Source organism: Cyprinodon tularosa, unplaced genomic scaffold (assembly GCF_016077235.1).
Source record: "Cyprinodon tularosa strain WSP-4 unplaced genomic scaffold, ASM1607723v1 ctg197, whole genome shotgun sequence".
Taxonomy (NCBI): Eukaryota; Metazoa; Chordata; class Actinopteri; order Cyprinodontiformes; family Cyprinodontidae; genus Cyprinodon; species Cyprinodon tularosa.
Genome location: NW_024038720.1, coordinates 4,590,677 through 4,604,166, shown reverse-complemented (window position 1 = coordinate 4,604,166; position 13,490 = coordinate 4,590,677). Strand labels below are relative to the sequence as shown.

Here is a 13,490-nt window from a genome sequence, read left to right as displayed (position 1 = left end):
CCCTCAAATATTATATTAGTATTTTTATTTTCTGAGAGTCCAAATATCTTCACATGCATACCGTTTCTTTTTCTATCCCCTCTCATTGTACAAACACCTCTGTTGTGGCCAAAATGACCGTGGAAATTTTTACGTACAGGCTTGCATCAGTCTTTCAAATGTACTAAAAATAGAAACAAAAACTGCATCCTGAATCAATTTCAGGTTTGAAAAACTGATGCTGACTTTTTTTTCCATACCTAACCATAAATTTGGGCAGTGGTCATTATAATATGATCTGAATATTCATGAAGGTATTAAAACCTATTGGCATTTCATTGTTTAATACTAATCATAACTAAGGAATAAAAAAGCCCTTAGTTTTGAGAAGAAACAAGAAAGCCATGGTCTCTAAAATAGAGAAAATGTTCTTTACACCTAGAAGATGATATATTGTGTCCCTATACAGTTTAGGGTTGATAATATCTACAATTGCAGGCTATCCAATCCAGGATTACTTTGGAGAAGGTAAATCCTTCCAGAAACAGATAGGACAGAGACATACAGGGAGGAACAAGCATTTGAAGATAATATGAAAATGGCAGCTTTGCTATTGCATAAGTGTGCTTCCTGTTGCTGAGTGTTTGAAAGAAAAAATTCCAACTTATTACAATATCGACAAGGTAAAAAACACAGTTAAATAAAGGGTAAAGGAAGCCGTTTGTTATTCAACAAAGCACCATCACGCATGTATTAAGAATACTTAATATCAATATGACTACAAGATGTTAGTTTGTTAAATTGTTTACAATAATAAAGTACTTGTTTACCTGTACTCAAATATGTAATAGCTATTCAACCAGTTAATAATGTTGACTATATATATATATATATATATATATATATATATATATATATATATATATATATATATATATATATATATATATATATATATATATATATATATATATATATATATATATATATATATATTATTAATCTACATGAAAAGAGGTATTTACTAAATAAGAAATAAAATGAAGATTGAGTCAACAAATTTTGGAACACTGAAAATTGATAGACACAGTGGGAACTTAACCCTAACTGAAAACCTCACCTCAGTTGGGGTGATTTCTCTAACCCAACTTCTACATTTGGTGAACCTTTCTTGAAGCGCAACAAGAACGATTTGCATGAAACCCAAGTGGGTGCAAGAGAGAATGGGATTTGTGACAGAGAGTGATAGAGTCGCACAACTGCAGAGAGAAACTGGGAGAGAAGGCGCACTAAACCAATCTCTCGCTGTACCTCAGCAGGTCATTAAATATAAATTTTGGCTGTCATCCACGATGTATTCCCATTCATTGGAATTGTAAATTAGTGCCTGATGAAGACACACTGTTTTACTGTTGCTAGCTCATGAAACCCATCCGCCAATATGTCAGAAGGTAAAACACAAAACAAATATAGTGCATCATTGATTTTCTTTTGTATTTCAAACATTGTGGTTTTACCCACTGTACCCTGCCAAGTTCCTTCTTTGTTGCAAGGTTAGCACTCTGATCAGGTGAGAGGAGAAAGAAATACTGTATGAGCACTGAAGACTTTCAACGGCACCTTTGGCAAAGGATAAACAAGCACACATACAGAGAGATCAACTAAGGCTGGAAGTGATTCATAGACTGTGGAGTACATGCAGGTAAACTAAAACTGAGTTTCCTCTGTTCTCTCAAATGGCTTTAGCTGTGGCACTTTGCTGCCTTCCAAGAAGCTGGAGTAAAAGCTTCTAATCCTAAATTAAGATTAGTGTTTCCAGACATCCTACACATTTTTTCATACAGTTTCCCAGAGAAGAAAAGTTGAAGTACAGAAAGTAAAAAGCCAGAAAAGATATTAGTTTCGACTGTTTGCATTTTTCCACCTCTTCAGGTGTGAAAACCAAATTGCTTAAAGAGGCAATGCAGTTACTTTACATTCATAATGTAATCTGATCCCATTTATAAAAGCAAAATAAAGAGTGTTCCCACTTTTTGCAGATGAAGAAGGGTTTTACCATGAATAGAGGGCTGACTTATGTGGATGACAGTATAGAGACAATCCCAATGAAGACAGATTTTCTTAGCAAAATCACTGATGGCACAAATCTGAGAAATTTTTAATTTTAAATCTGAGACATTTTTTGATTTACGTTTTACCATTTCATGTTAATCACACTTTCTAGGAACCTATAATTGATAATCCTGGACTTTCATTTTTTTTTTATTTTAATATAAATATGACCTAGCACATATACTTTCAACCACAGACTCCTGGTCTCATCTATTTTCCAAGAAGTGAACAGGATAGTAAAATTTTTAAAATAATCTTCAAAACGTACTTTTAAAGAAATGCTGCAAATAGATATCTTAGGGTAAAAAAAAATATTAATTATCACTCTTAGACACATTCTTGTTGAGTTGTATTTTTGGGAGTGAATCCAAAAAAAGTATGTAGTTGTGATACCCCTCTCTGAGTAATGTATACATGTAACATTTACTTAACTATATCAGGATTGTAGCGGTACCTGTGGACTTGTGGTCAGATTTAGGCATAACTTACAAAATAAGTAGATTGCCTGTTTAATATATAATCCTTAAAACTTTTTTGACACAATTCGTTTTCCTTCTCTTTTTTCCTGGTCAATGATTCTGGTTATCTTTAGCAGCTCCTATTAGTACTGGCGGTTTCATGGCAGCTTCTCTTTATTATAGCTCCCATTTCTTTTTGTTTTAAGCAGCTGCTATGGCTAATGATCATTTTCAGGTTTTTTGCACAGTGGGAATAACAGGTTGAGCAAAACAACACTGGGAGACTATTATGACATTATATGGATGACCGCTGTTGGTCAAAGATGTTGTTACTGAGGGTGCTTTTTTAAATGAGTGTTATTAGTTTTATTGAAGCCTTATGGTAAATGGAATGGAACTTAAATAGCACTTTTTTCTTATTATGACCACTCAAAGCATTTTTAACAAATGATTCTCATTCGCTCAGCTGCAATCTCATATTTATACACTGAAGTGCATGTTCAAGGACACATGAACATGTGACAAGAGCTGGAAACGAAAGTCTCTTTTTTAAAGCCTCCATGTAGTTGGCCCAACTCCACCCAGACCGCTTTGCGAGCATTTCCATTTCAGTTTTTTATTTGTACCTATAACTGGCTTATTTTGTGCCTTTTTCAAAATGTTATATAAGAGGGGCTGAGTAGGGACAAAAAGTGACAGGAACAGACTGTTCACTTTTGCTGTTTACAAGAAACATGAAGATTTTTGTTGAGGAAGTGCAGCGGAAAGGTGAACTGAAGAGAGAGAAGATTAACATTAAGGACCTGCATGAACGGAGCAAGTCAAAACAAAATTAAATTTTGGTTTGACTCTATTATTTAGAAAACTATTATGTTTTGTTTCTGTAACCCACATGTATATGTGTGATACTGTTAGTAGTATTTTATTTCTGTAGGATTTTGTTTTGTTATTTAATGTTCCCAGCAATTCAGTTTATATTTTCATTTTGAGTTTTCTTGTCATACCAGAAACCGCCAGCAGGTGGCTTGTGAGTTACACTCTGGTTTAGACAGCGGAAAATTATTAGAAGAAGAAGAAAACCGTAGCTGGCTGTAGCACATTGTGGGAATTACTGCATGCTATAAGATAAATTCTTGATAAATTCCGGTAAGGATTAAGAGAAAAGAAGATCCGTGACCTGATCCCTGGCAGTAAAACACATTTTTACTGTGATTTTCTCTGGTGAGTGTTGTAACATGTTTTTGCAACCGAAATCAAGCTAATGCTTACTGGCGTCACAGGCATTACTGCTCATATATTCCGACAAGGAAGAACAGAGAAACGTAAATAATACCAATCGGAGAAATGTGTGAGATTAAAATGATGATTTTCACTGTATTGTATTTTTGTTATGTACAAACTAAGAGGTCGGATACAGTGTGATACGTTTGTTTTGCAAGCTTGCCATTAGTTGAATATTATTTTTGTGATAAATGGAATTTATTGCTTCCTGCATACTTTTGAAACTTAATAGTTAATTAAGTTCTATATATATATATGCAGGTGGGTTTTTTTAGAACCCCATTCAACTTTGAAGACTGTCCAGCTGCACAGCATCGCAGGCCTGGATTGGATTGCTGAGCTCCAGGTTTCAACCCAAGACCTGGGACTGCTGGATCCGCTGCCTACTTTGCACTGGATAAGATAAGATTTTGAATCCAAAGAAACACATGGCCATTTAACAAAGACTTGACTGACTGACTTAAATTACTGAACTAAAAAAAAACAAAACTTCTAAAGGACGAACTGAACTATAAGGAATCTGAACCAAAAGAAAATACACTGCCTGATATAAAAAAGGTGGACACTTTATGTTGGGAAAAAGAACTGTACAGTAACATTCTGTTTCAAGTTGTATTAAATAATCTGTTCATTCTTGATAATATGGTTGTTTGTGCTTATTATCCTCCTTTTTGAACTTAGAAAGATAAACTAACTGTAACTTCAACATTGAAATCTAAGTTTCTCAGCTTATCTATTCGTAAGTTACACTAGTGGTTACATAAGTGGCGAGCCAGCCAGGAGGATTTTAGGCTATAAACAACCAATATAAATAATTGATTAGTGATCAGTGTGTTATTTGATCACAGTGATCGGATAAGAGCGTGATCAAATATTGTCTGAAAATAACCAGACAAAATATGGCTTCTGTTGCTGACATTGGTAGCGAGCATGGTGTAAATGACAGAAAATCAATCCTTTTGAAGGGCATACTTGATGATGACACAGATGAAGACATTGTAGAGGCTGTATCATTATATGGTAGTGTCAGTAAAATAGTGAGACTCAAAGACTTTCAAGTGATTGTTGAGTTTGACTCAGAAGAGTCGCTAAAGCTCATCAGTTTCCCCTCTGTGATACAGTCTCCTAAGAACCCAGTCTCAAAATGGTGTTTGGACAGGGTTGAGGTTTTAACTACTCCCACACAATCACAGTCAGCCATTGATGAAAACCCTGAAGCCACATGTTCCTTTAAAACTGTGCAGAATGAACGGGGTAGCTCAGATAGTACTGGAAGTGAATCAGACAGCAGTGGATCATCTGTTATATTCAGTCCTCAAAAATCACAACCTCCACCCAGTAAACCATTAAAATCTGTCTCCAAATCACAAGGTGGAACTGAGAAGCTTAAGAGGACAAGAAAGGGACAGGCAGTACGACCAAAAGAACAAGCCAAGGGCACTGCCACAACCCTAGACTCTGACATACTAAACCCACCAGATGTACAACGAATAATAGTGGAGCATGTCATTAAGAGTGAAGCTACGACAGCTCCAGGCTCCAAGAGACTGCGTTCCTTCTCAGGCAGAGTTCCTATACCGCCTGGTGAAGTGGATTTTGAAACATGGTGTTTACATGTTGAACTTATGTTTCAGGATGGCTATACAATGGATGTGCAGCGACGACTGATTCTGGAGAGCTTACTGTCGCCCGCGGCAGACATTGTAAGACAACTAGGCTCCCAGTCACCTCCTCAAGACTATGTAAAACTCCTCCAGTCAGCCTATGGCCTTGTTGACGACGGGGAGGAGATCTTTGCCAGGTTCCTCAGTACTCATCAGGACGCAGGTGAGAAAGCATCTGAATACATTCAGAGACTGCAGACACTTCTCAGCACTGCGATCAGACGGGGTGGTGTAAGTGAGGCCAATGCTAGTAGACAACTTTACAAACAGTTTGTGCGTGGTTGCTGGGACCAGACTTTACTGTTGACCCTGCAACAGAAACTGAGAAATGATCCTGCCCCAAATTTTTCAGAGCTTATTCTTGAATTAAGAACTGAAGAAGAAAGAAGATCTCTAAAAGTAGACAGAATGCAACGTCACCTTGGAGGGTTTAAAGCAAAACCTCTTGCCCAGTTTCATGGCATTCCAGATCCCACCCCCACAACTAATCAAGACACAGATTTAATGCAGAAATATATAACAGAGACTGAGAACTTAAGGAAACAAGTGGCTGAACTTAAACTACAGCTAACTGAAAAAAGAGCCCAAAGACGGAAGAAACACGAACAGAAACATGCCAGTGCTTCAGAACCTCAACCACCACATTTTACAGAACTGCAAGCACATCAACCTGTACACAGATCGGCTCCAAAAGCGTGGTTTTGTTTTAAATGTGGTGAAAATAACCACATTGCCCGAGAGTGCATCAATGTTCCAAACAAAGACCTTGTTGATAAAAAGAACAAAGAATTAAAGGCGAAACAACAAGAGTGGCAAGCTAAATATGCCCCAGCTTTAAACTGGACAGGGTTTCAGTAGAGGGACGCACTGAGACCTTATCAGAGTTTAGTCCCAATTCGGAGCAAAGTCCAAAGCCAGCACAAGATAACCAAAAGAACAAAAGACTGAAACAAATAGATGACATTACCAACTCCTGTTCAGCATTATCGGAGGAGGCTCTTTTGAGTGCTCTGGTTGGGTCAAAACGTACTGCTAGCTTGACTATTGATGGGGTTCACAGCGTGTGTCTTCTAGATTCTGGCTCCCAGGTAACCACAGTATCAGAGACATTTCACAAACTACACCTACCTGCACGCCCGATTCAGTCTGTGGCCAAATTGCTTGACATAGAGGGCGCAGGGGGTCAGCAAGTACCCTACTTGGGTTACATAGAACTCAATTTGTGTTTTCCAAAAGAGGTTACTGGGAGACCCGAGGAAGTGAATACCCTAGCACTCATTGTACCAGACTGCAGATCAAACCAAGAGATTCCAGTTCTCATTGGGACAAATGTTTTAGATGTGCTTTATGAGACATTCACATCCTACAAAGAGTCAGACACAAGTGTCAGACATTGTGACAGCATTCCAGTGATCCAAACCATGTTCAACAAAATCAAAGTTGATAAGAGAAGTGGTAAAACAGGAAAAGTTAAGCTGTTGAGCAGAAAATGTGTCACAGTACCAGCTGGTGAAAAAGCTGTATTGACAGGCTATGCCAGACATGTTGATATAAACCCAGGTAGTCCTCTGCTAGTAGAATCCACAGCATCATGCTTGCCTGGGGGTTTCCTATTTTGCAACTACATTATGACAGCTCCCTCAAAGGCTTCCTTTAAGCTTCCTATTCTGGTCAAGAACGAGAGTGCTCATACAATCAGAATCCCTGCTGGTCAAACAGTGGCTGAACTGTATGCCCCCTTGTCAGTGTGCTCTTTAGCTTCAGGCTTGAGTAGTAACACAAGGACTAGCTCTCAGTCTCCAAAGTCTGTTGCCGAGTTTGATAACATCAAAACCACCACAGACAGCCCACTTAAGTTTGACTTAACTGATACTCCTCTCTCCGAAGAATGGAGGCAGAGAATTATGGAAAAGCTCAACTCAATGTCAGATGTTTTTGCCATGCATGATTTGGATTATGGACACACAACTGCTGTGAAGCATCACATTCGACTTTCGGATGCAACTCCATTCAAACAACGACCCAGACCTATACACCCCTCGGACTATGAAGCTGTCAGACAGCATTTAAAAGAACTTTGTGAGGCTAATGTTATTCGTGAATCTGAGAGTCCATTCGCATCACCGATTGTGGTGGTTAAAAAGAAAAACGGGGCCATTAGGTTATGCGTCGATTACAGAAAATTAAACAATCAAACCATCAAAGATGCATACGCCCTACCAAACATTGAAGAAGCTTTTTCAGCCTTAACAGGCTCAAAATGGTTTTCTGTTATGGACTTAAAGTCTGGATATTATCAAGTTGAGGTTGAGGAAAGTGACAAACATAAGACAGCATTTGTTACTCCTGTGGGATTTTGGGAGTTTAATAGAATGCCCCAGGGAGTTACCAATGCGCCTAGCACATTTCAACGTGTTATGGAAAAGTGCATGGGAAGTCTGAACCTCAAAGAGGTCCTAGTCTTTCTAGACGACCTCATTGTGTTCTCAAGTTCATTGGAGGAGCATGAGGAGCGCCTCATGCGTGTCCTGTCAAAACTCAGAGAATTTGGACTCAAACTTTCCCCGGACAAGTGCCATTTTTTCAGGAAGTCTGTTAAATATCTCGGTCACATTGTCTCAGAGAAAGGCGTGGAGACTGACCCTGAAAAAATAGCTGCCCTCACCACCTGGCCAAAACCCAGAAACATAAAAGAGCTCAAATCATTTTTAGGGTTTGCAGGCTATTACAGGAGGTTCATTAAGGACTACTCTAAAATCGCAAGGCCCTTAAATGATCTCACTGCAGGTTGTTACCCCCCCAGAAGGTCTAACAGAGCAGGAACAAAGCACAGCTCTACTATAGATCCAAGGAGACCTTTTGCTGATAAGTGGACTGCAAACTGTGACGAATCCTTCAACACTCTGATACACAAACTGACAACAGCTCCAGTTTTAGGCTTTGCAGATGCTAAACAGCCCTACATCCTTCATACGGATGCAAGCATTCATGGACTTGGTGCAGCTCTTTACCAAGAGCAAGATGGGCATCTGAGGGTAATAGCTTTTGCAAGCCGGGGTCTGTCCAACTGTGAAAAAAGATACCCAACACATAAACTGGAGTTCCTTGCCCTAAAATGGGCAGTAACGGACAAGTTTTTCGATTATCTCTATGGTGCCAAGTTTACTGTTGTGACGGACAATAACCCTTTAACATATGTCCTGACGTCCGCCAAGTTAGATGCAGCTGGTCACAGATGGTTGGCTGCACTTGCCACCTTTGACTTTCGTATTCAGTACAGGGCTGGAAAATCAAACCAAGATGCCGACGGTCTCTCCCGCAGACCTCATGTACAAGATGAAATGGACAACTCTGCTAAAGATGAGGACGACCGTATTGACCGGTTCATGTCTGACATCACTCAGAACGTAACTGTTTCTCCAGAAGTAGTACGTGCAATATGCCAACGACACATTGTCCACTCAGAATTTCAACCACAGTCTGAGTTGCCCTTCCTTGGCTTTATTGAGTGCATTGCTATTGATGCAAATGCTATTCCACCAGATTACAGCCACACAGACATTTTGCCTGGCTCATGCACTTTGCCACAAATGTCTCAACGTGACTGGGCTTTAGAGCAGAAGAAAGACCCATCCATCAGCAGGGTCATAACTTTGTTAATGGGGGGGAGGAGACCACCTCACAGGACGCGACAAAAGGAAGACAGAGAAGTCCAGCTCATGTTACGGCTATGGGACCAACTAGTTATGAGAGATGAAGTGCTTTACCGGAAAAGACTTCTAAATGGTGTACCATCTTTCCAACTAGTTCTGCCGAGGACTTTTCGAAATGAGGCTTTGGACAGCCTACATGACTGTATGGGACATATGGGTGTAGATCGCACCACAGATCTGGTTCGTGCACGCTTTTATTGGCCACGCATGCTCACTGACATAAACAACAAAATACACACATGTGAGAGGTGCATCAGACAAAAAGCCAGAGCTGAACACAGTGCCCCTTTGGTGAACATTTGTACCAGCAGACCGCTGGAGCTAGTCTGCATGGACTATCTGTCCTTGGAATCTGATGAAAAAGGGTCAAAAAATATACTCGTAATTACTGACCACTTCACCAAGTACGCAGTGGCAGTACCCACAGTTGACCAAAAAGCAAAAACCGTGGCCAAAGCCTTGTGGAATAATTTTTTTATTCACTATGGCCTGCCGGAGCGTTTGCATAGTGATCAGGGCCGGGATTTTGAGTCCACACTGATCAGAGAGCTATGCAATCTGCTTGGAATAAAAAAAACAAGAACGACTCCTTATCATCCACGTGGCAATCCTGTGGAAAGATTTAACAGGACACTCCTTGCCATGTTGGGCACCTTACAAGAAGAGGATAAGTTAAGGTGGAGAGATTTTGTGCAGCCATTGGTGCATGCCTATAATTGCACGAAAAATGACACGACTGGATACTCACCTTATCAGCTCATGTTTGGAAGACAACCAAACTTACCCATTGACATTGCATTTGGACTCGACAAGCCTACTGGGAGGGGCGAAACACATAGTCAGTATGTAAAAGGCCTTAGAGACAGTTTGACAGAGAGCTACAAAATTGCTATTGAACATAGCGAAAAGACTGCCTCTTACAACAAACAGAGATTTGACAACAAGGTGAGGGAGTCTAAGCTGGAAGTGGGAGATCGTGTGTTAGTGAAAAATGTAGGTCTCCGTGGTAAACACAAGATTTCCAACAGGTGGACTAACACTGTTTACAAAGTGATCAAACAGATAGAAGACCTCCCTGTTTATGTAGTAGCTCCCTTTGATGATGTGGGTCCAGAAAGAGTCTTGCATAGAGACTTGTTGCTGCCCTGTGGTTTTCTGTCAGTTGCAAAAGAGCAACCTGAGCCCATAACACAAACCCAAACAAGGAAGTCTAAAAGACTACAGTCAAGTGCAACAAAAAGAGGTGCTGGAAATGAAGTTCCAGAGGATTCGCTGCTGGACAGCGAGGATGAAGATGTGGAGTATTATTACTATCCTCCAACAAAGATGTTGACTGATGTTGGAACCCGAAACGATGATGAACAGGACAGAGACATGCAAATTGGATCTGAAGACCAAATGTTGGACACAAATGAACTTGCCAGTGAGAGAACAGAAACTGACAATACAGAACAGGACGTGACAAACGAACATGTTTCAGTGCCATCACTTAATCCTGAAGCTTCACCATTTGAGCCACAAGAGCCAAAAGAGACCATATCAGAAGAGCAGCAGCTCAAGGGTGAGTTAACCCAGTCACTCACACCTCGAATGTCCATCCAACCACCAGACCATGTCATAATAGATATTGACAACCCTGAAACATCTGAAACTGTTATCCCTATTGGAACGGACAACCATGAAGAGAATGTTGAAGTAAGGAGATCAACAAGAGAAAGAACCCATCCCAAGAGACTCACCTACCCATCCTTAGGAAACCCACTTGTGGTAGTTATGCAGTCTTTACTTGGTGGCTTAGACAAAGCACTACAAATAGCCCTTGAACGTGACTTTTATGCCCCTGTATTTGATGCTTAGGAGATGTTGACATGCAGGGACGCATGCAATTAATGGGGGGGAGGATGTAACCCACATGTATATGTGTGATACTGTTAGTAGTATTTTATTTCTGTAGGATTTTGTTTTGTTATTTAATGTTCCCAGCAATTCAGTTTATATTTTCATTTTGAGTTTTCTTGTCATACCAGAAACCGCCAGCAGGTGGCTTGTGAGTTACACTCTGGTTTAGACAGCGGAAAATTATTAGAAGAAGAAGAAAACCGTAGCTGGCTGTAGCACGTTGTGGGAATTACTGCATGCTATAAGATAAATTCTTGATCAATTCCGGTAAGGATTAAGAGAAAAGAAGATCCGTGACCTGATCCCTGGCAGTAAAACACATTTTTACTGTGATTTTCTCTGGTGAGTGTTGTAACATGTTTTTGCAACCGAAATCAAGCTAATGCTAACTGGCGTCACAGGCATTACTGCTCATATATTCCGACAAGGAAGAACAGAGAAACGTAAATAATACCAATCGGAGAAATGTGTGAGATTAAAATGATGATTTTCACTGTATTGTATTTTTGTTATGTACAAACTAAGAGGTCGGATACAGTGTGATACGTTTGTTTTGCAAGCTTGCCATTAGTTGAATATTATTTTTGTGATAAATGGAATTTATTGCTTCCTGCATACTTTTGAAACTTAATAGTTAATTAAGTTCTATATATATATATGCAGGTGGGTTTTTTTAGAACCCCATTCAACTTTGAAGACTGTCCAGCTGCACAGCATCGCAGGCCTGGATTGGATTGCTGAGCTCCAGGTTTCAACCCAAGACCTGGGACTGCTGGATCCGCTGCCTACTTTGCACTGGATAAGATAAGATTTTGAATCCAAAGAAACACATGGCCATTTAACAAAGACTTGACTGACTGACTTAAATTACTGAACTAAAAAAAAACAAAACTTCTAAAGGACGAACTGAACTATAAGGAATCTGAACCAAAAGAAAATACACTGCCTGATATAAAAAAGGTGGACACTTTATGTTGGGAAAAAGAACTGTACAGTAACATTCTGTTTCAAGTTGTATTAAATAATCTGTTCATTCTTGATAATATGGTTGTTTGTGCTTATTATCCTCCTTTTTGAACTTAGAAAGATAAACTAACTGTAACTTCAACATTGAAATCTAAGTTTCTCAGCTTATCTATTCGTAAGTTACACTAGTGGTTACATTTCCAAAAGGTTTTTGGTTCAAACGTTATTCATGGACTTAATTAAACCACTGTATGTCAAAGGAGGGAGAAGGCAGAGAGCAGATATGCCTTCAGGCATTCTGCCTTTACCAGATCTGATGCAAAGAACACTCCCCGGAATCAGTGGAGTGAATCCAGCCTATAAAACAAATTTCACCTTGGTGAAAAGTATACAGTGCTGAGCTTTAAAGTCATATGTCAAAAATATACTCATAAAGCTCTAAAGTTAAACTGCATCATGCAAATTCAGAGCACATCAGAGAGCCATGTTTTCCTTCTAAATACATGTACAACTAAAAAAAAGATATGCCTTTGTCATGATCGGTTCTCTAATGGAGACCCAAAGATGCAGAACACCACTGACGGACACAGGATGAAAAGTTTAACAAGTTTATTTGCACAATTACACTGAATATGCAGAAGGCTGGTTCGGGCCTGGATTCTGGTTTCACCGGAGTCTGCGTGAGAGACAGCACAGTTAAGGACTGTTGACGGGGTTTGGTTTCCAATGATGCACAGATAGTACCTTGAGGGTTCTTGAGGTTCTCTTTGGGAGAGTCACTGTTGGTTCTGGAGAAGGATTTAGTAGCAGAGTCCGTTAGCTGCTCCAGCGTCTCACGTCTAGTTTGAGCAGACCTTGGCCTTGGTTTCCCAGCTCTAGCCCAGAGCTGCTTGGAGGTTGTCTGAGAATCTTCAGGGTTTGGCTCTGAGGGTCGGCTCGGCAGGTTAGCTCTTCCAGAGCTTTCACGGAGGAAGCACGAGTTTCCTAGAGGCACAGAAACAGAGGTTAGCATCCAACTAGGGATTAGAGTCATGGAGATAATCACTGAGATCTAGGCTTTAGTGCTGACCAACTGGAACAACACTGCGGCGTTGAGGCAAGATCTGAAAGCAGCTTAAGTAGTGGATCCTCTGATGATCTAGATGAGCTGCAGCTGTGCAGGAGGCTCCCTCAGAGGATCCACAGCGGACTCTGCTGGAGAAAGATGGGATTTTCTCCAGCTCCCAACAGTACCCCCCCCTCAAGGGCGGATTCCAGACGCAATGGACAAGACCTAGGGAGACAAGAAAGCAACAAAAAACATCCCACCAAGGGTGGGCGCAGGGGGCACCAAGCTAGGTAGGCAAGAAGCTGAGTCCATAACAAAAAAAAACCAACCCACCCAGGGTGGACGGAGGGAAACAAAAAGGAAAAAACAA

General features: G+C 40.2%; 1 protein-coding gene and 1 long non-coding RNA gene across 2 annotated transcripts; both read left to right on the top strand.

Moving 5' to 3' along the window:
* The first annotated feature begins 3,685 nt into the window (after positions 1-3,685).
* On the top strand, positions 3,686-4,471 carry LOC119782673. Its single transcript, XR_005280696.1, has 2 exons — positions 3,686-3,770; positions 4,092-4,471. It is a non-coding gene; the product is annotated as an uncharacterized LOC119782673 (long non-coding RNA).
* Positions 4,472-5,333: 862 nt separating this feature from the next.
* Positions 5,334-12,263, top strand: LOC119782755. Its single transcript, XM_038283869.1, has 4 exons — positions 5,334-5,414; positions 5,465-5,657; positions 6,569-8,388; positions 12,113-12,263. Exons 1-4 carry the CDS (start codon positions 5,334-5,336, stop codon positions 12,125-12,127), a joined length of 2,109 nt encoding a protein of 702 aa, XP_038139797.1. The 3' UTR covers positions 12,128-12,263.
* The last annotated feature ends 1,227 nt before the right edge of the window (positions 12,264-13,490 follow it).